Source organism: Staurois parvus, unplaced genomic scaffold (genome assembly GCF_062004578.1).
Source record: "Staurois parvus isolate SC_StPar_1 unplaced genomic scaffold, SC_StPar_1.0 ptg000827l, whole genome shotgun sequence".
Classification (NCBI taxonomy): Eukaryota; Metazoa; Chordata; class Amphibia; order Anura; family Ranidae; genus Staurois; species Staurois parvus.
The window spans coordinates 7,146,688-7,172,500 of record NW_028318623.1 but is presented as its reverse complement, the minus strand read 5'-3'; the positions used below and the strand labels follow the sequence as shown (position 1 = coordinate 7,172,500).

Below are 25,813 nucleotides of genomic sequence, written 5' to 3'. Positions count from 1 at the left end.
TGTATTAAAACAAGAACTTTCAATTAAAAGAGAGGGTCCGGAATAAAACAGCATCTGCTTCGCTCTTTCTGTAGAAAATCCAGAGTGCTCTGTAGTAGCAGTATTAGGAATGCACACTGTATTACATGATTATTTGCAAAATAAAGGTTTTACTAAAAAAAATATAACACCAGTTTAAAATCTTTGTAACTTAAGATAAAAATAACATTGATCCAAGACCTATTTTTGTGTTCCCTTTAAAATCTCATGAAAACTCAAACTCTGTGTGGGGTGAACACATCACTTGCAAACTAATGTTTTTTCCAATAATAGATTTCCATGTAGATAACCTGTAATAATTTGTGAACCAGCATTGGGAACTAGCAAGCATGTCTAAATTAAATATTAATTCTTTCCTCTACAGATTAAATGAACCTGAAGACCAGCTAGGTAAAGTAGATATTTTTGAATAAACAGTTTATGAGTATATGTTTGAGTATATATCATTTATTAACAGTCTCATGGACCTCACATGGACTTCATGGACCTCCTATGAAGTCCTCTGGAAATGTAAAGTGTTTTAAGAGCAATAAAAAAAACTTCTATATTAAAGTGGTTCTAAAGCAGCAATGGGCAAACTACGGCCCGGCGGACCTTTTAATCAGGCCCGCGGAGCATGATACTGTCAGGATGGCTGTCAGGATGTGTGTAGGCGGGGCAGCGTGACGAACGTGAGGGGAGCTAGGCTCCTCTCACAGTCCGCCCTGAAGACCGGTGTAGCATGAAAATCTGTCTCCTATGAAGATCTATCCCCCTCGACGTATCTGCGCATGTGCCGGAGATCGCCGATCGGCTGCTAATGCCTGAAACTGGCACATGCGCAGATACGTCGAGGGGACAGATCCTCATAGGAGACAGATTTTCATGCTACACCGGAACGGCGCGGGAACACGGTAAGTGAATTGACACAGGGGGGACTTGGGAACATAATATGGGGGATGAATTAATATGGGGGATGAATTAATATGGGGAATGAATTACTATAGGGGGGATGAATTACTATAGGGGGGATGAATTACTATAGGGGGGATGAATTACTATGGGGGATGAATTACTATATGGGGGATGAATTACTATGGGGGATGAATTACTATAGGGGGGATAAATTACTATAGAGGGGATGAATTACTATATGGGGGATGAATTACTATATGGGGGATTAATTACTATATGGGGGATTAATTACTATGGGGGATGAATTACTATATGGGGGATGAATTACTATGGGGGATGAATTGCTATATGGGGGATGAATTACTATGGGGGATGAATTACTATATGGGGGATGAATTACTAAGGGGGATTAATTACTATATGGGGGATTAATTACTATGGGGGATGAATTACTATATGGGGGATGAATTACTATAGGGGGGATGAATTACTATAGGGGGGATGAATTACTATGGGGGATGAATTACTATGGGGGGGATGAATTACTATATGGGGGATGAATTACTATGGGGGATTAATTACTGTATGGGGGATGAATTACTATGGGGGATGAATTACTATGGGGGATGAATTACTATATGGGGGATGAATTACTATATGGGGGATGAATTACTATGGGGGATTAATTACTATATGGGGGATGAATTACTATGGGGGATGAATTACTATATGGGGGATGAATTACTATGGGGGATGAATTACTATGGGGGATGAATTACTATATGGGGGATGAATTACTATGGGGGATGAATTACTATGGGGGATGAATTACTATATGGGGGATGAATTACTGTGGGGGATGAATTACTATATGGGGGATGAATTACTATGGGGGATGAATTACTATGGGGGATGAATTACTATATGGGGGATGAATTACTATGGGGGATTAATTACTATATGGGGGATGAATTACTATGGGGGATGAATTACTATATGGGGGATTAATTACTATGGGGGATGAATTACTATGGGGGATGAAATACTATATGGGGGATGAATTACTATGGGGGATGAATTACTATGGGGGTGAATTACTATATGGGGGATGAATTACTATGGGGGATGAATTACTATATGGGGGATGAATTACTATGGGGGATGAATTACTATGGGGGATGAATTACTATAGGGGGGATGAATTACTATATGGGGGATGAATTACTATGGGGGATGAATTACTATGGGGGATGAATTACTATATGGGGGATGAATTACTATGGGGGATGAATTACTATATGGGGGATTAATTACTATGCTTACTATGGGGGAATATTACTATACTTAATATGGATGACACATACACATCATTCATCTACTCTTGGTCCGGCCCCCGGGTCCAATATATGAACCCATTGCGGCCCTCAAGTAAAAAAGTTTGCCCACCCCTGTTCTAAAGGCTCAGGGTTTTTTCCTTTGTGCATTCTATGGCTGAAGGTAAAAAACCTGCGTGCAGCAGCCCCCCCCCTCCTCTGGCCCCCACCTAATACTTACCTGAGCCCTATTACAGTCCGGCGCTGTGCATGGGATCCTCGGCTCTCCAGGGACTTTCCCTCCTGGCTGAGACAGCAGTGAGAGTCATTGGCTCCCACTGCTGTCAATTATAGCCAGTGAGCCAATGAGGAGAGAGGGGGGCAGGGCTGATCCATGGCTGTGTGTGTAAATGGACACACAGAGCAGCATCTCGGATTCGAGCCTGCTTGGGTGCCCCCATAGCAAGCTGTTTGCTCTGGGGGCACTTGGCTGGAGGAAGGGGCCAGGAGCGCTGGTGAGGGACCCAAGAAGAGGAGGATTGAGGCTGCTCTGTGCAAAACCATTGCACAGTGCAGGTAAGTATGACATGTTTGTTATTTTTTTTTTTAAAACTTGGTTTTAATATCACTTCAATCTAACAATTGCTCCATACCCCACATAGTGAAAATCCCAGTAGATCAGCAGTTTTTTAAATACTCAGACCAGCCCATCTGGCACTAACAACCATGCAACGTTCAAAGTCACTTAAATCCCCTTTCTTCTCCATTCTGATGCTTGGTTTTAACTTCAGCAAGTCATCTTCACCACGTCTAGATGGCTAAATGCATTGAGTTGCTGCCATGTGATTAGCTAATTAGCAATTTATATTACCAAGCAATTGAACAGGTACCTAATAAAGTGGGTGGTGAATGTATATTGTTTGTATAACTTTGCTCTGCAGTCCTTTAGTAAGTAGAGTTTATCGTTCCATTTGCATGCAACCCAATGTGAAAACAAAAAGTGTGTATTGTGATCTGGGGGATGTTTGGCTGTTGTGGTAGATGAGTTTTTTGAAGTGAGTTCAGGTCAGTTTCTCACTGTGGAAAAATACCAAGCTACCTGGCTCTTTGGTCTCCTCAACCATGGGCTCCTCAGACTCACTCAGCCTGTGCTCACAGCACCTTACTGCTCAGGCCCCACTCTTGGCCACACTGGAAGGGGTTCTCCCACTCTTGGGACTCGCAGATCCCCTTCTTGGACTCTGATTGCCTCAGCTCTCTTGGCCCTAATGCTGACCTGCTTAGCTATCAACTCTCCAAGTCCTATGGATAAGGGCATCCCTTCAGCATGGAGTCTTGTCTCCCCAGTAGGTCACCTCTCTATCCTCAAACACCGACTGTGTGTCTGAACAGCAACAACTGCAACTACACTGAGCCATCCAGAAGCCTGGTTTATAACGATCCTGCACATCTGTGCCCTTTCACAGACTACGGGACTCAAGCAAAACCTGGACAAAGTATTGAAGGTTCCGTCCCACCCAAGATACTTTGGAACCAAACTCCAGGCCCTGATCTGGAACTACCAAATCTAGAGAAAACAAAGAGCACATTCTTTTTTGTTCAAAATAAACAAGCCAGAGCTTTTCAAACTGCACCTTTGAGAATCATCTTGTCCTTTTTATACCAATTTTCTAAATTCATACCGTAGCAGGGCCTCGCGCTGTTACAGTAGCCACCACAAAAGGTTGGCCAGGGAGCGAAATTTTCAGTAAACTCCAAATTATCTTGTAAACTGCTTCAGATGATGTCAAAGCTTTGAATTGTTCAAATTCAGCAAGAAATTCTATTGTCAACCAAATTCTGTATCCAGAACTACATCTAGGAACCTTGCCTTTTGGTTGTATAGGACTTTCTGAAGCTTCAGAAGAATTTTGATAACCTGGATGAATACACGAGAGCACATGTGGAGGTATTTAACCATGTTCTGGATTCATCTACTATTAAGATTAATATTAATCTTCTAAAATCTGATTTGTACATGGACAATATAAAGATGGTAGATTTTACACACATGGTAACTGAATTGCAATACGTACACCACAGAATACAGTCAGCAAGGTTTTGCATGATTGGCAAAACCTTCTAAGTGCAGATGAATGTTCCTATAAAAGCAACAACAGTTTACTCATAATTTAACTTACCTTTGTGAAACGAGAATTTGAAGCAGCACACAACTACCTTGACGGTATATGATTGGGACTTGCGACCACTTCTTATACTACTTGCAATGTACAGTATGATTGATCCCAACAACCTGCTGTGAGTTTAAGCCTTACATTTCTTCTAGACATGTGTGTTTCGTTATGAATCGATTTTTGTCCGATCAGATGTATACGAATCTCCAAATGAAAATAGTAACATGTATAAACAAATCTGAAAAAAATTATAATAAAATTAACAAATGCACTCATTTAATTTCTTTCTTTCGAATGGCATCACATGATGCAATAGTAGTTCGGGCCCATGGGGAAATGAATGGAATTTTAAAACTTGCTTTATAATTTAGATTCAAGTAAATTTTGTGATTTAAATCAAATTTGTAATTGTCACAGTCAATCAGTTCAGTTCCACAGTCTGATGCAAATCTTAGGTTTGAAAAATTTGTGGCCACCAAATTTTACATTATTTCTCCCATTGCGTCCAAAAATATTGAATCCTTCAGAATAGTTTCGATATGTGAATACTGAATCCACCCAAAATATATAGCAATTTTTCCTCCGAAACCTGGAAAATATATAACCAGTGTGGGAATCTTTCCCATTTAATAGCTTGCAGCAACAACCCTGAAGAAGGGAGACTCTTTTCTCCTGAAACTCATTGGTTTGATGTACTTGTTGATACTCTCAATAAATGCCTCTTAATCTACCATCAAAAGTGCATTCTTTTGGACATCGGGCGATCCTTCTTTTCTATTATTCCAAGTTCACGTGTGGAAATGACCTTAAGGCCATACCAGAAAGGCAGCAGCCCAAACCCTAAGAGGGTTTACCACCAGTATCCACCATTGCGTACAACTGACTGGAAGGACTTCTCCCTATACACACATCTAAACAACAACCCACCTACGACCAGTGACTGATCCAGTCAGTCCAGCATGGTCTGCAGCACAAACGTATATAAATATCAGTAAATTATCACATCCCTGTGCTAGAGACCTAACAAGGAAATTTCTGGCTAAATTTGAACAATTCAAAGCTTTCAGATTGTCTGAAGCAGATTCATCTCATCTTCAATATTCATGTTACTGTTTCACTATAAATATAGCATTAGTGTTGACAGTAAAGGATCAAGGTTCATTGCTAAACATAATTAGTTTTATCTGGCTCTTCTGTGAGCCCAGGACTTTGATCTCAGCCCCATCTAATTATTTGCTGATAGCTTAGTAACAGATACAGCGAAAAAAAACATTTTGTGCTGAAAGAAAGAAGTAAATAGGAAACATATACAGATGGAAAATGAACGCATAAGAAGGGCCAACTCGCTAAGTACAAACTGGTAAACCAACATTTTGGTTTTGATGTTAACTTTCAAAAGCCCTTCAATGCTAGGGGTTATCACATGATGTTTCTTACCATGTTTAAAGCAGAACTCCAGGCAAAAACCTCTTTACGTGTACATTTTGCTGATTTCCTACCTTCACTGAATATGTCATCCATCTTCTAGCTCACTAAATAGTTGCTCTGAAATAGTCTATTCATTTTCAGAATAACAGTTAATTCTCTTTGGCATCCTGTTTGTAAGCCTGGTGGCTGCAATGCCACCTATTCCCCCAGCCACTGGTCTTGGCACATCCCTTCTGTAGTTCTTTCAACAGGAAGCAGTGATTGAATTCAGCCCCACTTGCAGTGGTGGGCAGACCAAGACTCTCAAACACATTCAACATGTACAGACCTAGTGTACCCGTCCACATTCACTACAATTTCTGTGGTTGATGGGAACTGTAGTTTCCTTTTACTGCAGAGAAAGAAGAGAAGATATGATGTAATCCCTGCTTTTACACATCCTTCTTTGGCAAAGGGCAAAGCAGATGCTGTTGTCTTTTGAATTACATAGATGAGGTCATGAATATTCAGTTTGACTTTTCTCCTTAATGGTAATGATTTTTTTAAATTTTATTAACAATTTAGTGTTTTGTGTAGGGGAAGGGGGGGTGCTAATAGGTGATTTATTTGCCTGTCCCAGAGTTCTTCTCTAATGGTCCTGGTCTTTTTTGCACCTCCCATCTTCCTGAAGTGGCCACCTCTTCTACCTACCCTTTAGCCTAGCCCTAGTCAATAAAGTATGTCTCAGTATTTTTACCTTTTTAGCAGTTTATAATGTGTGAATGACATTTTACAATTATACTGTTGCTTCTGGTCATATATTTGTATTCTACAGGTACCACTGTAACATACGCCACAGTCCAGAAAAAGAACGGTAAGTTAAACTATTGATAAAAATGGAGAAATAACTGTGGTTGAAGTGGATATCAAAGCACTGCAATAAAACCATATTTCAGAAGATACATCCACAGTGCATTCATAAACCTTCAATAATGAAAAATAACTTGTGACAGTAATATACAATCACCTATACAAAATCAGGGTACATTATCTAGCTATCGTATTTCAAAAGAAGCAGCCCAGGAGTGGCTGAAGCTGTTACAGTGACTTTGTTGGGGGGTGACGTTGCTGACCTGTCCTTGGAGAACGTTCCTCGGTTGGGTTGTCATGCTGATGCTTTTGCTTCAATGCCTTCTATGTCTCTGACCTCTAATCAATACAGAGATAAAGATTTTTGACCTTGTTCTACAGCTTGCATGTTCTAGGTGTATGATTCAAAAGTAACAAATCTAGGCAACTAGCATATAACAAGGTGCATGTCTCATTTAGGCCTAAGACATGTAGGTTGGAAGTCTTCATGCCCATCATTTTGGAGGACAAAAACACTTGAGAGATACCATGTGTGGTGAGGGCTAGAAGTCTTTGCAGGATTCTGAGAGGCTTAGAGGAACTTAGAGGAATGGTGGACTAGAGTTATGGTTGTAAGCATTTTCAAGAGAAGATCAGCAATGGCAGCTCCTCTACGTTTATCGTGACAGAGTCACTTTAGTCAAATGACCTTGAGTGGAGACATGTTCTGCAAAAGATTTAGTGGACTTGACACAGGAAGGTTCTAGGCTGTCAACCAGTGTCCACGGGTGGGGGAATCTATTGTCTTTGGAACAGGGGCGGACTGACAACTCATGAGGCCCCGGGCAATAGGGGATCATGGGGCCCCTGTGTCCTTACCCAAACTCAAAAAAGCCTATGAAAAAGGTACCAGGGGCATCTCATGGGGCCCCCTACTCACCCTGGGCCCTCGGGCACTGCCCGAGTTTCCAAATGGTCAGTCCGCCCCTGCTTTGGAAGGTTCTACCTTTGCTGCTCACTCCCAGCCTTGGTGGCACAAAAAGTGGCAGAACTACTGCCATTTTATTGCAGTGCCACCACTGTGGCTTGTAGGAACTGATGCCAAAAAATGGGCCACAATTCAATGCCTGAGAGGTGAACAACAATCATGTAAAAGGTAAGACGTTGTTTACGGAGAGGGATTGATACAAACAAAAACACAATTGTGCTGATCGTTAAAAGTGGGAGCAAACTCCCTTTTTGCTTTGTGCCCACAGATAAGGCTTACCTGTACTGTAGGTATTGCAAATATATCCTAAACGTGCACCGTTTAGGAGATATTTATTTATGTAGCCATGACCGCATGCACTCTGAATGAACGCCATACCCGTGCCGTTCCTTCAGATCCCTGTGCAGTAAACAGTAACTCGCGTACGTATCAATGGGAGTGACGTCATCGCGGCTCGGCCATTCAAGCGACGCAGCCTGGGTCAAGATTGAAGCCCTGTTAGTTGTGACAGAGTACCGCTGGAGGGATCCCTTTCACAGGTAGGTCTGTCATAATGTGCTAGTATGCGGTGCATACTTGTACATTGTGACTTTACCCTGCAGAAGGACCAATTTTTTTTTGTTTAGCAGCTGTTTACTACCGCTTTAGCCACTTCTATGTACATGGGCCAGACGGGAGCAGTGCGGGAGCAGTGCAGGAGCAGGTTGCCGTTCATGAACGGCGCCCGCATTTTGAGCCTGTGCACGTTCCCTGGGAGCGTGCGGCACCGCGATCCGGTGCCCGCTGTGTCCGGAAGACAGAGCGGAACACCGATCGCTGTACGGGACCTCTGTGTTAGGTCCCAATCATGTGATCACTGATTGGCTAATCAGTGATCACATGAATAGTAATAAGCAAGATGTCACTTCCTGACATCATTGCTTACTACTAGTGAAATCTGTGAATGATCACAGAGGTCACATGGTACAAGGCTATTCACAACAGCCTTGTACCATGTGCCAAGCTGTGACCAATCACAGCTCTCCAAGTATTTCTCAATGGCTGCAAGAATGCAGCCAGAGAGAAGGAGAAATGATTGCTTTTACAGTCTTTATGGGTGTAAAAGCAATCAGCGTAAAAAAAGAAGAAAAAAATCTTCATCACCCCCCACAAGTTGTTCAGTGTCACTATGGTGACACTGTACTGCTAGGGTGACAATATGTTTAAAAAAAATAAAAAATAGAAACCCCATAAATAATAATATAAAAAAATAAAATAAAAATGTAAAAATATTTTGAAAAAAATTATAATTTCTGATTATAAACTAATTTGGGTTATTTTTTTTTTTTTACTAAAAACATAGCTGAATACATTTTGGGCAAGATTTATGAAGAAAGAGTATTTGCTAAATTTTATAAGAGAAACACTTATTTTCAAAATGTTTGGACTTTTTCATTTATATAGCAAAAAAAATTAAAATCCCAGTGGTGAATAAATGCCACCAAAATAAAGTTTAATCTGTCTAAAAAAAATGCAAAAACATTCATATGGGTACAGTGTTGCATGACCGCGAAATTGTCATTCAAAGTGTGATAGCACTGAAAGCTGAACAGGAAGGGGGTAAAAGTGTCCGGACTTGAAGTGGTTAACAATTGTATAATACTTTTCAGAGGGTACAAATGTCATTGGAAAGTAAAGCCGTAAACATTTTGGTAAATTGCTGTGGCTGCAGTAACTTCTGTGTGGAATAGCTAATCATTACATGCTCTTCCTGCTTCAATGGTAAAAAAATCTGATGCAGCTGACCTCACAAAGTGTTTATTGGGCTTTTATCAAGGCAGGCCATACATGGGTCAAATTCCAAAGAATTTTTCTTTCGAAAATCATAACTAAGAATTTTTATTCGAATTTCGCACCATTTGTGGGCCACAACATCTGCTGATTTTCATGCAGCCATCGAATTTGAGCGATTGGGCATGTTGCGAATTTTTGGAAAAACTAACAAATTTCTTTTTTTTTAAAAAGGTGTTTATTTTGCATTTATGAAACTCAAATAAAAAACAGAACAAGGAAGAGACAAATAATAACAGGAGTTCAAACTAAAAAATCAAAGAATAAGGGTACATAACACAGAAAAGGGGATCCAAAACAAAAACAATCATCAAACTATCGTAGGCAAGAAACCCAATACACGTGACAAAGCATAGACACGAGACAACATAATATTTATTTATTTCAGGTACTTATATAGCGCCATCAGTTTACGCAGCACTTTACATATACCGTATTTTTTGCTCCATAAGACGCACTTTTTTCCCCCAAAAAAAGGGGGGAAAATGTCAGTGCGTCTTATGGAACGAATATAAAGCGACCGGTCCGGTATTTCCGCCACCACCATGTCAGAATACCGGGCCAGCCGCTCAGCTGTTCTCTGCGGCAGGAACTCACATGTTCCTCGGTCCAGCGCTGTAGTCTTCCCGCGCCAGCTTCTTCCCGCCCCGGCATCTGTGACAGCCGGGCACCCACTGCGCATGCATGAGAAGCACTGCTCTTTGTGAATAGTCCGGCGCCTTCTGGGACACATGACAGGCCCCAGGAGACGACGGGGCCATTCACAAAGCGCAGCACTTCTCACGCATGCGCAATGGGCACCCGGCGCCCATAGTATGGGAAGGAGAGCTCCGCGGAAATGTCAAAGTCAGGTACCCGTTCCCCCTCCCTCCCAGTCTCTGGTCATCTCCTGTACTATGTCCGCAGTCTCTGGTCATCTCCTGTACTGTGTCCGCAGTCTCTGGTCATCTCCTGTACTGTGTCCGCAGTCTCTGGTCATCTCCTGTACTGTGTCCGCAGTCTCTGGTCATCTCCTGTACTATGTCTGCAGTCTCTGGTCCTAATCCTGTACTATGTCCGCAGTCTCTGGTCATCTCCTGTACTTTGTCCGCAGTCTCTGGTCATCTCCTGTACTATGTCTGCAGTCCATTGATTCAGAATATTTTTTTTCTTGTTTTTCTCCTCTAAAACCTAGGTGCGTTTTATGGAGCGAAAAATACGGTATATTGTACATTCACATCAGTCCCTAACCCTCAAGGGGTGTACAATCTAAGGTCCCTAACTCACATTCATACATATACTAGGACCAATTTTAGACAGGATCCAGCATGTCTTTGGAGTGTGGGAGGAAACCGGAGTACTCTGCAGAAACCCATGCAGGCACAGGGAGAACATGCAAACTCCAGGCAGGTGATGTCGTGGTTGGGATTCAAACCAACAGCCCTAGTACTGCCAGGTGGAAATGCTAACCATTTAGCCACTGTGCTGCCCATATAATAACATAACAAGTAAGCAGTCAGAAAAGCAGCCAAACACATACAACAGTCTCAAACACAAACACCCGCACCATCAACTCCCTTACAAATCAGAGGAAATCAGTAGCATGTAAAATCCAGCCACTCAAACCACAGAACCCTGTGACAATGGTTGAGACAAGAGAACATCTTCCCAAAAAGAATTCGCTATATCTAGCCAAGGCTGCCAAATTTTTGTAAATTTTTTGGGACAGGCCTGTCCTTTATAGATCAGTTTATATTGGGGCAGTACCAGATAAACTGGATAAAATGGAGGGCGGAGTAACAAACGAATTTCTAATCAATGATGGGAGAATTGTGCAAGAAATTTCTAATCAATGATGGGAGAATTGTGCAAGAAATATAATCGAAGCTGTGACCTGGAAAGAAAAGAATCCCAGCCATGAAAAATTATTTTCTTTAGCAACATGAAGTGAAATTGGAGGCTTGGTTGGTCGAATTTCAAAATCAATGGTGGCAACATTGAATTAAAAAATCACGAAATTCTCAATTTTGAAAGAAAATTTGTTCAGAATTTCTATGGCCTACATTAGTGTCGAAGGACTAGGAGTGTAGTAATCACCACACCTATGTTCTGCTGAGTACTACAAGTCTACCTGCTTTGTAGTCGTATGTAGCCATTTTAACCACTTCAAGTCCAGACACTTCCCCCCCCCTTCTGCCCAGGCCAATTTTCAGCTGTCATGGCTCTCACACTTTGAATGACAATTGCGCGGTAATGTAACACTGTACCCATATGAATTTTTTAGCATTTTTTTAAGCAGGTAAAACTTTATTTTGGTGGTATTTATTCACCACTGGGATTATTATTTTTTTGTTATATAAATGAAAAAGTCCAAACATTTTGGAAAATAAAGTGTTTTTCTTATACAATTTTAAATAATCTTGCTTCATAAATCTTGGCCAAAATGTATTCAGCTATCTTTTTAGTAAAAAAAAAAACCCCCAAAGTAGTTTATAACCAAAAATTATTTTTTATGATTTTTTTTACATTTTTATTTTATTTTTTTATTTTTTTTTTTTTTTTTTTTTTAACATACTGTCACCCTAGCAGTACAGTGTCACCATAGTGACACTGTACCACTTATGGGAGGGGATGAAGATTTTTTTCTTCTTTTTTTACACTGATTGCTTTTACACCCATAAAGACTGTAAAAGCAATCATTTCTCCTTCTCTCTGGCTGCATTCTTGTAGCCATTGAAAAATACTGTGAGAGCTGTGATTGGTTACAGCTTGTCACATGGTACAAGGCTGTTGTGAATAGCCTTGTACCATGTGATCTCTGTGATCATTCACAGATTTCACTAGCAGTAAGCAATGATGCCAGGAAGTAACATCTTGCTTACTATTATTCATGTGATCACTGATTGGCCAATCAGTGATCACATGATCGGGACCTCACACAGAGGTCCCGTACAGCGATCGGTGTCCTCTGGACACAGCAGGCCCCCGGATCGCGGTGCTGTGCGCTCCCAGGGAGTGTGCACAGGCACTGAATGCAGGGGTCGTTTATAAACGGCTACCCGGTTCGGCACTGCTCACGTCCAGCCTTTTATGTACATGGGCCGGACGGGAAATGGTTAAGCTGAAAGTTCGACCTGAGACACTCAATGCAAGCTCCTGATTATGTTTATTTGTATTTCAGGTGTAGCAGAAACGTCTTTGACAAACAACCACCAAGAGGTAAATGTTGCAGTTACTACACCATCATTGAAGTTATAACGTGAACTGTTTATATAAAATAACTGTTCTTATAAGATTTGTAACCCATAATCAGGCTGCACACAATCCCTGAAAGAGTAACTCCACTTTTGTTGAGAGAAGAACCCTCCCCTCTGGCTGATCTATATCCATTGCAAGGATTTGAACAAACTTTGTTTCAGATTCCTACCTTTTGCTATTCTGAAGAAATCACTGTTTGCCTGTGTCCATGTACAGAGTGAAGCCGTATGGGCGTGGCTTCCTCTAATGAGGAAATTGGCAGGGTCTGCATCCCTTTAGATGATATTTCCCTTAGGGAGCATCTCACCAAAAATGACATTATTGTTGCGGGGGATGCCGAAAATCTGACTTGTATCTTAGTGCAGACTTCTGGGAAAATCAGTAAGCCAATTACATATGCAGGAAATTACATTTTCTGGGTGCGTTCTGTACACCCCTGTGTACAGAACGCCCCCAGGTAGCCATATTGCATTTTATAGAAAATTATAGTGCTGCAGATTGAAAAGGAAAGGTCATTTTTAATAACATTCAGTTACAATTGGACTTGAGTTGCAATTGTATATGCTAATATATATAGTTTTTTCATTTATTAATTTTTTTTCCAATGAAAGTGGAGTTACCCTTTAAATGCAGTCCTTATAAATCAATGCACTTAGCAGAAACAACCTAGAGCCAACTGAAGACATATGAGGATCTCCATCATTTTAGCAAAAAAAAAACAAAAACCTTTTTTGTGTATTTCTTTTTTTTTCCCTGCAGATTATTTGTTCTTGGTTCTGTTACTTTTTATATAGGCATTGCATTTGTTATTTATTTATTATGTGTTTAGGTCAGTGTAGTGTATTATTGGGATTTTAGGTTAGCATAGTGTTTTATTTGGTGTTTAGGTAAGTGTACTGTTTTATTAGGTGTTTAGGTCAGCATAGTGTTTTATTGGGTGTTTAGGTTAGTTTAGTGTTTTATTGGGTGTGTAGGTTAGCATAATGTTTTATTGGGTGTTTAGGTCAGTGTGGTGTTTTCATTATGTGTTTAGGTCAGCATAGTGTTTTACTGGGTGTATAGGTCACCTTAGTGTTTTATTAGGTGTTCAGGTCAGCATAGAGTTTTATTAGGTGTTTAGGTGAGTGTAGTGTTTTATTGGGTGTATAGGTCAGCATAGTGTTTTATTAGGTGTCCAGGTCAGCATAGTGTTTTATTAGGTGTTCAGGTCAGCATAGAGTTTTATTGGATGTGTAGGTTAGGTTAGTGTTTTATTGGGTGTTTAGGTTAGTGTAGTATTTTATTGGGTGTTTAGGTTAGCATAGAGTTTTTGGGTGTTTAGGTTAGCATAATATTTTATTGGGTGTTAAGGTCAGCGTGTTTTTTTATTAGGTGTTTAGGTCAGCATAGAGTTTTATTGGATGTTTAGGTTAGTTTAGTGTTTTAGTGGGTGTTTAGGTTAGCTTAGTGTTTTATTGGGTGTTTACGTTAGTGTAGTATTTTATTGGGTGTTTAGGTTAGCATAATATTTTATTGGGTGTTTAGGTCAGTGTGTTTTTTTATTAGGTGTTTGGGTTAGCGTGGTGTTTTATTGGGTGTTTAGGTTAGTGTTTTAGTGGGTGTTTAGGTTAGCTTAGTGTTTTATTGGGTGTTTAGGTCAGTGTGGTTTTTTATTAGGTGTTTGGGTTAGCGTGGTGTTTTATTGGGTGTTTAGGTTAGTGTTTTAGTGGGTGTTTAGGTTAGCTTAGTGTTTTATTGGGTGTTTAGGTCAGTGTGGTTTTTTATTAGGTGTTTGGGTTAGCGTGGTGTTTTATTGGGTGTTTAGGTTAGTTTAGTGTTTTAGTGGGTGTTTAGGTTAGCTTAGTGTTTTATTGGGTGTTTAGGTCAGCATAGAGTTTTATTGGATGTTTAGGTTAGTTTAGTGTTTTAGTGGGTGTTTAGGTTAGCTTAGTGTTTTATTGGGTGTTTAGGTTAGTGTAGTATTTTATTGGGTGTTTAGGTTAGCATAGAGTTTTTGGGTGTTTTAGGTTAGCATAATATTTTATTGGGTGTTTAGGTCAGTGTGGTTTTTTATTAGTTGTTTTGGGTTAGCGTGGTGTTTTATTGGGTGTTTAGGTTAGTTTAGTGTTTTAGTGGGTGTTTAGGTTAGTGTAGTATTTTATTGGGTGTTTAGGTTAGCATAGAGTTTTTGGGTGTTTAGGTTAGCATAATATTTTATTGGGTGTTTAGGTCAGTGTGGTTTTTATTAGGTGTTTGGGTTAGCGTGGTGTTTTATTGGGTGTTTAGGTTAGCTTAGTGTTTTATTGGGTGTTTAGGTTAGCATAAAATTTTATTGGGTGTTTAGGTCAGCGTGGTGTTTTATTGGGTGTTTAGGTTAGATTAGTGATACTTTAGTAAGCTTCCTTCATATGGAATCACACTTTACTTGGAGGACAAGTCCACATACCCAAGCCTTTTACAGCACTACAGCACAGTTTTATCATTTTGTACTACTTGCTTTCTGTGTAGCCAAAACAGAGGTGAAAATTAAACAAAACTTGTGTGTTAGGACTGTAGGGCGAAAATCTGGACAGCAACCAATCTGTTATCTCTAATTCCATATAAATCTTCTTACTCCACCCTATTACAAAACACTCAGATCAAAACTTTATTCCATTAGTTCTGTTAACACAGTAAACTCATGTATGCCAAGTAGATATACTTTCCCCCAAAGTACACAGACATTAGCCATGTAAGCCGACACTGAATGCACAAAGACATTTACAGATTGTGACATAAAGTGATAGTAAATATTATAACAAAATGTCAATTCATCAAAGCTACCTGTGATATTTTCACGCTTATATTTGATTTACTAATTTATCTGTCACATTTTTTCCTTGTTCCACTAAAGATTTTATCAATCAGATCCACTGAGTTTATGACATACTTGTTAGATTACATTTTTTTGTAGTATTTTGTAAGTAAAAGTATTTTTTAGAAAAAATATCACATAGGTTTCTGCTCCTAAAAATATCATGATATGCCTTTAGCTACACCACCTCCAGGGTACTTGTTGAGAACATGGCCTAGGCGAGTTAACCACAAGAAGTACCACCAATACAGATGACCACGAGGAGTCCTCATTACACCAAATTTGGCCATCCAAATTCCAATGATATTAGTATTAACTTCCTCCCAAGACCCCCTTTCCAAACAGCGTCAGTTTAAATTACGCCAGAATACAAAATATTAGACGAGTGGGTAGGACAAGTTTCATGCCCTTTCAATATGTCTTCTTGCCTCCCTGCCCCTCAACTACTGTTCTTATTACCTTGGCTCCAGGTCTCATGTTCCAATGGGGGGGAAACATGTCTTTTTGAACATAAATATGCATAGTAAATGGATGTTCCCAATAGGTAAATGTTCAAGCCAAGTGGAAAAATAATGATTCCAAATCAATGTGATATTAATTTTACTATATGGCCAAAATATGCAGACATCTCCCAAACTATGAAGTTCAGGCGTCTCCAGTGAAGGGCAGTGTTAATGCTATAGCAAACAAAGACATGGGATAACACAAAGGGAGTCCTTGCATTGGGTGAATAAAGAAACAACACTCACTGAAATTCAAACTCCAAGAAATGTATTTTGGCAATATTTTACATTGACCACGGTGTTGTTTAATGGGTATCCTTAATAGAGTAATAGAGTAGGGTGCCTTGAGATTATGCAGAATTTGAAAAGGTGTTTTGATATTATCCATAGTTTTAAAGGGTGCCTTGACTGAAAAAATTACTTTTTTCTATGTTAAGAAAAAATCTGAAGAATATATTTTTTAAAAGTATATTTCTAAAAATATATATTTTTTAAATATATTCTTCAGATTTTTTTTAACATATAAAAAAGTAATTTTAACATATATTTTTACATATATTTGTAAATGCATTCCAAAAATGTAGATTTGTATTTTTAAAGATATACAGTATATTTTAAGTGTATTTTGGAAAAAATTTTCATATATTTTGTAATAAAAACGCATTTCAACAAGCAGTGTGTGTGTATGTATATATATATGTATATATATGTATGTATATATATACAGATAGACATACAGTATATTTGAAATTTATTTAAAAAAATATTTTTTCATATATTTTGTAATAAAAACGCATTTCAACACACAGTGTGTGTATATATATATATATGTGTGTGTGTGTATGTATGTGTATATGTGTGTGTATGTATATGTGTATGTATATGTATGTATGCATGTATATATATTTTTTTTTTGAGTTATATTTAATATGACCAAAATTGTAGTATTTCAAATATATGTCAATATATTTGGGGAGAATATTTTTAAAGTATATTTCAAATATATTTGTCATCCATATGGGTATGCTCAACAAAATAATTGATTTTCTTTTATTGATGTCATAAGTCAACTTTTAAAACCCCATGGTTCACAAAGTTCTCTTTGTTTTGTATGTAAAAAGAAAAATGAAAAATGTTATTGCAACCTGTAAAAGTTCCCTTTCTGAAGCATGATTTCCTCTTTTTCAGGATGATGTCAACTATGCACAGATTAAATTCCCAAAGAATAAGTCAGCCATGGCAACTGTCCCACCACCTGTGGAAACAGAGTACAGCACTGTGAAACCTTCCATCAAGCAATAGAAGATCAATGAACTGAGAAAATATCTAATGCAAGTGGCTGAGGACATTGCAAGCCAATGTCAGGTTAAAGCATCTGAATATCTGGACTAGTCACCAAGACATATACCTCTAGTCTCCTGTAGATCAGGATGTACGCCTTCCATTTCATCTTCAGTGCCATCCTTTTTTAAATCTTTTCAGTTCTACTGCACACTCCATAGGTGCTAAACCGTGCCTTGTCTAAAAAATTATTTCCATTCCTAAATTTACAGAAAATAATTTTTGTATAGTCTATTAAAGGACCAGTAAACTATGTTAGAAGGTAAAACATAGTTTTTATGCAATGAATAAAATGGAATGTAATAAATAAAATTTACAAATATGCCAGCAAAATATTTATGCAAAAAATAGATAACTTGTGAGGAACTAAAAATATATATTCTAGTCTTCAACGGAGTAATTTTCCTGAAAGTTTCTGAGTTGAATTTCTTTGAATAATACTGAAGCCTTATGTATCCTGAAACAGCTGAAAACATATTAATGACAATAGGGTGTACAAAGCATTACATGAAATGTAAATAAAAACAGAAGGGATTCTCAAGTTTTGTACAAACATGGCATTTCTCATATCTGTGGATGAAAGGAAAACCTTTTTAGATTTGCTGGTCCTTTAAGGTGTTAAAATGAGCCTGTTATTAGATGAAAACTTAAATAAGCAGTCCCTTTCACAAAAATGGTTATTACCTACCTGTCCTGCCACCTGCACCATTAATCTTCACTCTGTTGCCAAGTGACAGAGGAAACTTCAACATCTGACACTTCCATGAGTGTCAAATTTTTGCCCCCCCCTGCCGCTCTATGTTGTGGTTTCTCCCAACAGTCATTGGGGGTTATTTACTAAAACTGGAGAGTGCAAAATCTGGTGCAATAATAATTTTTAATAACAAACATGTCATACTTACCTGCTTTGTGCAATAATTTTGCACAAAGCAGCCCCTATCCTCCCCTTCTCAGGTCTCTCGCCACTGCTCCTAGCCCCTCCCTCCTGTCAGGTGCGCCCATAACAAGCAGATTGCTATGGGGGCACCTGAGCAGGCGCACTCCCAAGCCGCTACTCTGTGTGGCCATTCACACATAGAGCCACAGATTGGCCCCACCCCCTCTTACTCCTCATTGACTGATTGGCAGCCAATAAGGAAGCAGAGACCTGGAACAGCCGAGGCTCCTGCGCACATCCCTGGATCGCGATGAGGCTTAAGTACTGAGGGGGCTGCTTCACACCTTGAGCCTTTAGAACCACTTTAACCACTTCCCTTCTGGCCCATGTACATAAACGGCCAGACGGGAGCAGTGCAGGAGCGGGTTGTCGTTTATAAACGTCCCCCGCATTAACTACCTGTGCGCGCTCCCTGGGAGCGTGCGGTTTTGCAATCCGGTGCCTGCTGTGCGTGCTCCTTGTGAACACCAATCGCTGTACTGGACCTCTGTGTGAGGTCCCGATTCATGTGATCACTGATTGGCCAATCAGTGATCACATGAATAGTAGTACGCAAGATGTCCCTTGCTGAAATCATTGCTTACTACTAGTGAAATCTGTGAATGATCACAGAGATCACATGGTACAGGGCTATTCACAACAGCCTGGTACCATGTGACAAGCTGTGACCAATCACAGCTCTCACAATAGTTCTCAATGGCTGCAAAAATGTAGCCAGAGAGAAGTAGAAATGATTGCTTTTACAGCCTTTATGGGTGTAAAAGCAATTAGTGCAAAAAAAGAAGAGAAAAATCTTCATCACCTCCCACAAGTAGTAAAGTGTCACTATGGTGACACTGTACTGCTAGGGTAACGGTATGTTTAAAAAAAACATAAATAATAATATAAAAAATAAAAAAAATGTAAAACTTTTTTTTACATTATAATTTTTGGTTATAAACTCATTTGGGTTATTTTTTTTTTTACTAAAAAGATAGCTGAATACATTTTGGCCAATATTTATGAAGAAAGATTATTTATTTGCAAAATTTTGTAAGAAAAACATTTTTTTTTTCAAAATGTTTGGACTTTTTTATTTATATAGCAAAAAAATAAAAATCCCAGTGGTGAATAAATACCACCAAAATAAAGTGTTATCTGTCTCAAAAAAATGCTAAAAAAATTCAAATGGTTACAGTGTTGCATGACCGCGCAATTGTCATTCAAAGTGTGATAGCGCTGAAAGCTGAAAATTGGCCTGGGCAGGAAGGGGGTGAAAGTGTCCGGATGGGAAGTGGTTTTTAATTGTACAAGCTGAAGTTAGAAGCTGATTGGCTACCATATACAGCTGCACCAGATTCTGAGTGCTCCAGTTTTAGTAAATCCCCCCCCCCCCATCACATCACTACAATACACAGTAATGATGTAAGAGGGTGATGGATGCAATCAGAGTAGGGAACCAGACATCTGACACCCAGAAATGTGAGCGAGAAATTGGCAGACCACGATGCAGGACAGGTACATATTAACCTTTTTAAATTATTGGGAATGCTTTTTTTCCCCATTTTTTTAATTAATTGAGTAACTTTAAATAAATACCATTTCATCCTATAAATTTGCACTAAATGTACATATAATTATAAAGAAAATAATGTAATTTTATATAGTATACTTTGCTTTGGATGAATGTTTATAAATGGAACAATTGATGTACATAGAGGACAGTAATATATTAATTCTAGCTAAAAGGATGAAATGATTATTTTATCCAGAATCACAAATGGACTCGGATAATACACATTGGTATTATAAACCAGAATGAAGGCTCTCTATGAGAAGCCTAACTGGTCTCTGGCATTGGAGAAGGTAACGTTTTATGGCTACCTATGGGAAAATGTATAAAAATCAAAAGTTTACCTTTTAATTTTCTGATATTTGCAGGCACACAGGGAAATCAGTATTGTAAATGGTGTTTTTACCTGGCTTACATCTTTATGTTCATGCCGGCTCCTAAAGTATCCTTGGTACCAGGGGCGGACTGACCATTTGGAAACTCGGGCACTGCCCGAGGGCCTGGGGTCAGTAGGGGGCCCATGAGATGCCCCTGGTACCTTTTTCATAGACTTTTTTGAGTTTGGGCAAGGACACAGGCCCCTGTCCGCCCCTGCTTGGTACTCAACAAGTAATATTCATATTCTGATTGTTTACATGAAGGAACTTTTGATTAGTGTGTTTATTGAAACATTTCCTTGTATGTAGTGGTGGGTAACTGCGTAAGTGTTTTTTATGCCCCCCCATTTGTAACAAGTGCAAATTTCTACTGGACACTATGGGGGAGATTTACTGGAGAACTCAGAATCTGGTGCAGCTGTGCATGGTAGCCAATCGGCTTCTAACTTCAGCTGAAGCTGGAAGCTGATTGGTTTCTATGTACAGCTGCACCAGATTTTGCACTCTCCAGCTTTAAAAAAATAACCCCCAATGGATACCCCAATGGAGTCTTAACTGGTATCACGAGAAAAGAAAAATAATTTGAACTTGTAACAAAGACAATGATTCCAATGGCCAGCCTTGAAATATTAACACTGGATCAGGGGCGGACTGACCATTTGGAAACTCGGGCACTGCCCGAGGGCCCGGGGTCAGTAGGAGGCCCCATGAGATGCCCCTGGTACCTTTTTCATAGGCTTTTTTTGAGTTTGTGCAAGGACACAGGGGCCCCATGATCCCCTATTGCCCGGGGGCCCCATGAGTTGTCAGTCCGCCCCTGCACTGGACAAAGGCTAAGTACCCTGATTTATTTATGAAGCAATTACATTTTATTTAAAACAATATATATGTATAAATAATACTACAGCCAAAAAATCAGTTAATTATAATATAGAATTTGTATTAAAATATTTATTAAAATTCTGCTTTTCATTTTTGTCACTTATGAAAGAAGCATGCTGATTGGTTGCTATGAAAACACAGTTTTCTCAGGTCAGCTGTCAGCTAGATTTCCCACCCTGTATTGTTATAGATCTGAATATATAAAGGGCCCGACTTATGCTTGACTTGAGGCTAAACTCCATCCACAGCCCACATGGAAGAAAAATCTATTTAAAATATATTTTAAAAATATTCTTCCCAAATATATTGACATATATTTGAAATGCTACAATTTTGGCCATATTCAATACATTTCAAAATATATATATTACAAAAAAAAAAAAAAAAAAATATATATATATATATATATATATATATATATATATGTATATATATATACACACACACAATATTTAGCAAGGTAAAAGTGTTCAGATAAGAGTGATGATTTTTTGACAACTTTTTGTTTTATTTGTAAGCTCAACAATAAATCCATTTTATCCTTGCTATCTCATATTGTACTATTATTATTTTAAAAATATTCTTCCCAAATATATTGACAGATATTTAAAATACTACAATTTTGGCCGTATTCAATATATTTCAAAATATTTATATATATATGCATATATTTTATATATATATATATATATATATATATATGCATACTACATGTTGAAATGTGTTTTTATATATTACAAAATATATGAAAAATATTTTTTAAAATATATATTTTTTAAATATATTCAGATTTTTTTTAACATATAAAAGAAATCATTTTAAGATATATTTTTACATATATTTGTAAATGCATTCAATAGATTTAGATTTGTATTTTTAAAGACATACAGTATATTTGAAATGTAGTTTTAAAAATATTTTTCATAGATTTTGTAAAAAAAATGCATTTCAACAGGCCGTATACTGTATATTGTATATATACATTTATTGAAATATATTTTGAAATATATTGAATATGGCCAAAATTGTAGTATTCCAAATATATGTCAATATTATTGGGAAGAATATTTGTAAAATATATTTAATATATATTTTTCTTCCATATGGGAGCCCTGCGATTACAATACAAGAGTCCAATGTGAAAGCTATTGAAGCTCTGTCATTGGGCTGTTGAATAGTGTAGGGCGGGGCTCAGCTCTGAGTCAGGCAGAAGTCAAGGGCTTTGAAATAGCTGGTTGGCCAGAGTACAATAGTTACATATAAAGATACAAAGTTTTCTCTTGCCTTTATAATGCAAATGTCTGCTTCCATTACGCTCTTTAACCTTCCAACTAGCCACTTTTTTGAATGTACAGGATCTCACAGAAGTGAGTACACCCCTCACTCCCAGCACTCATATGTCTATTTCCCAAAGACAACCTCTGGATAATGACGCTGAGCACGTGCACTCAACTTCTTTGGTTGACCACGGCAAGGCCTGTTCTGAGTGGAACCTGTCCTGTTAAACCACTTTATGGTCTTGGTCACCGTGCTGCAGCTCAGTTTCAGGGTCTTGGCAATCTTCTTATAGCCTAGGCTATCTTTATGTAGAGCAACAATTATTTCTTTCAGATCCTCAGAGAGTTCTTTGCCATGAGGTGCCATGTTCAACTTCCAGTGACCAGTATGAGAGGGAGAGAGCGATAACACCAAATTTAACATACCTGCAACCCATTCACACCTGAGATCTTGTAACAGTAATGAGTCACATGACACCGGGGAGGGAAAATGGCTAATTGGGTCCAATTTGGACATTTTCACAAAAAAAAAAACAACAAAAAAAAAATGCACATTTGTAGATCGGGGGTTCAATGCCACACTCCTGCAGACTCTCAGGATAGCTGTCTGCTCATACCTCGTAGAGGCAGCCAATTACTAGAGAGCAGGAAGATCAATGAACTATGAGAACGCTCACCAGCGCTCCAGTAGTTCATGTAGAACTACAAGTCATCAGCTGCAATGGCTGATGTTACTTGTAGTCTATTAATTCAAAGGAAACAGTGAATGAATGACCTGGCCATGTGGTCGGAGCCCCGCACAACCATGCTGTTTTCAAATTGTGACAACAGGTGCAGGGAGGGGATCCCCTACCTGTTGTCACAGGGAGGGGGGAGAGGGTGCAGGTGCTGGAACATGTTAACTGTTCCACCTTAAAAATAGGATGAACATGTAACATGTTCCAAAGGTGAACTTATCATGTAAAGCCCGATTCTGGGAAATTTGAAAATCCTCCCTTGCAGTGGGGCTGCACGTGTACTACATGGGTTAACTGCTCATTTAGGTCTAGGGAAAGAAGATTTATTTACATGATCCTCTGCACAGTCTTCTCGCCACCCCTCCAGTCTAAGGTCCTGATGTCATAATGACCAATGCAGAGGATCCAGCAGCGATAGCAGCTATTTTATTTACTTTTGGCTGAAGTGGAAATTAGTTTGAATTCCTTTTTTTTGTTTAGGTTTTAAATGCGATCAGATTATATTTCTGTTCTTTTCCTGTTCTTAAAGTGTTACTAAACCCACAACAGTAAAATCAGTCTGTATATGCAATAAAGCATGCTTGTTATACTCACTGTAAAACCTACGGAGTTAATCCTCTGTATTGTGTAAAAACGCCATTTGATCCTTTCTTCTTTGTTCCTCCCCTTTTTCAAGCTACCACCTCTTATCTCCTGATAAGACAGACTGAACCATAGGCACACGCTGAGTTTGGTGTGTATTGCTAGAGAGGTTTTTTTTTCTTGGGAGAATGCATGTGATCAGCACAGGGCCAATCAGCACTGGTCAGACAGAGGTCAGGGGTTTTGCAGCCTCCTAGAGCAGAAAGAAAACTCCTCCTACAAGATTACTCAGTGCTTAGCTGGACACTGAGAGAAGTCACAAGACTGCTCTAACGTCTGATGAAAAAAGGTATTTAGCAGTTTATATTTACTAAAATAATTGCATTTCCATGTTGTGTGTACTGTGGGAGACCAGATATAGTGAATGCAGGGTCCGGGGAGACCAGATATAGTGGATGCAGGGTCCTGGGATACCGGATATAGTGAATGCAGGGTCCTGGGAGACCGGATATAGTGAATGCAGGGTCCGGGGAGAAAAGATATAGTGAATGCAGGGTCCGGGGAGACCAGATATAGTGAATTCAGAGTCTGGTGAGACCAGATATAGTGAATGCAGGGTGTGGGAAGACCAGATATAGTGAATGCAGGGTCCGGGGAGACCGATATAGTGAACGCAGGGTCCGGGCAGACCGGATATAGTGAATGCAAGGTCCTGGGAGACCAGATATAGTGAATGCAGGATCCGGGGAGACCAGATATAGTGAATGCAGGGTCCGGTGAGACAAGATCTAGTGAATGCTGGGTCCGGGGAGACCAGATATAGTGAATGCAGGGTCCGGGGAGAGCAGATATAGTGAATGTAGGGTCCTGGGTTTAGTAACACTCTAAAGTTGGCTATGGATGGAGCGATTTTCTTTCCTGGAACCTGTGGTTGAGAAAACCATCCCATTGAGAAAACCATTCAATTCTCCAGTCAACACAGTCAGTGTTGATGTGGGAATCCCTCTCGTGGAGCCACTGTGTTCTTCCAGTGAGGGGGTGGGGGGAGCCGTCCCTGCAAGAAGAACACAATGGTTGCTACTATTGGCTATAATAGTCACTAGCAATAATTGAATGTAAAATCCAACAGGCTGATTGTACCCAAGTTGATCGATCAATCAACTTGGGTACATTCAGCCTGCCCATACATGGTTTGAATCTTGACCGGTCCTTGCTGAACCGGCTGGGATTCCAACCGCCTATGGTTGGCTTAAGACACCAATCACCTGTACAGGAAGTGAGCAGAAAAAAACCTTTCCTATGTATACTGGAAAATGTGCTTTATTACAGCCTGAGTCTGTCTGACATCTATTAAATAGACCTAGAGTCCAAATCCTAAATGTCCAACCTGATGTATGTATTCCATCTTGAAGGCGCATTAATTTCTGGATTTAGCAAGATTTTGCTAAGACTGCTTCATATAAAAACAATACTGTTGGTATACTTGCTGTATTATATTCTGAGAGATGGATATTTTTGATATGTAAAGCGGTGTAAATTATTTCAAGTTCAATAAAAGATTGTTATCTTGCCTCTTTGACCTTTTGTTCATGTGTTGTTCCTCCAATACACTAAAAAATTATAAATAAAACAGATGTACATTTAGAGGTGTTTTTATCTTTAGAACACACTTCCAATGGACAGTTTCATTATTTTTCTGTTTGCTGCATCTTTACATTTTATTCTCTATTACTTAGTGTGCCTACCAGCGAGGGTCTGTTAGTGCCAGATTGCCCGCCACACTACCACAGTCCCACTATAAGTCGCCGATCACCACCAACACCAGTTTAGCGTCATACAGTTATGGCCAATAATATTGGCACCCTTGCATTTCTGTCAAATAATGCACCACTTCGCCAAGAAAATTGATGCAATTACAAATCTTTAGGCATTCTTTTATTTCTTTTGTTTGTCCCTTTTAGGGTGGTATCCAGTTCCCCAGTCGTTGTGTGTGGGATGGTCTTCACTACTGGGACAAGCTATAAAAGAGGGAGTAGGAGTTAAAAGTAGGTGGGGAATGCC

At 39.1% G+C, this 25,813-nt stretch overlaps 1 protein-coding gene across 2 annotated transcripts in view; it reads left to right on the top strand.

Moving 5' to 3' along the window:
- The window catches only part of LOC149443894 (cell adhesion molecule CEACAM5-like), a 107,372-nt gene extending 86,138 nt beyond the window's left edge, over positions 1 to 21,234 (top strand). The window contains exons 9-12 of one of the 2 annotated variants that reach the window (XR_016306608.1): positions 404 to 429; positions 6,663 to 6,701; positions 12,655 to 12,692; positions 17,256 to 17,287. Coding sequence is in view for 1 of the 2 variants with exons in the window: in XM_089655220.1 (XP_089511346.1) it covers positions 404 to 429; positions 6,663 to 6,701; positions 12,655 to 12,692; positions 17,256 to 17,369 (217 nt within the window). In the remaining variant the exon portion in view is untranslated. Of the gene's footprint in view, positions 1 to 403; positions 430 to 6,662; positions 6,702 to 12,654; positions 12,693 to 17,255 lie in introns of both variants that reach the window. The other variant, XM_089655220.1, reaches the window with a different exon arrangement.
- The last annotated feature ends 4,579 nt before the right edge of the window (positions 21,235 to 25,813 follow it).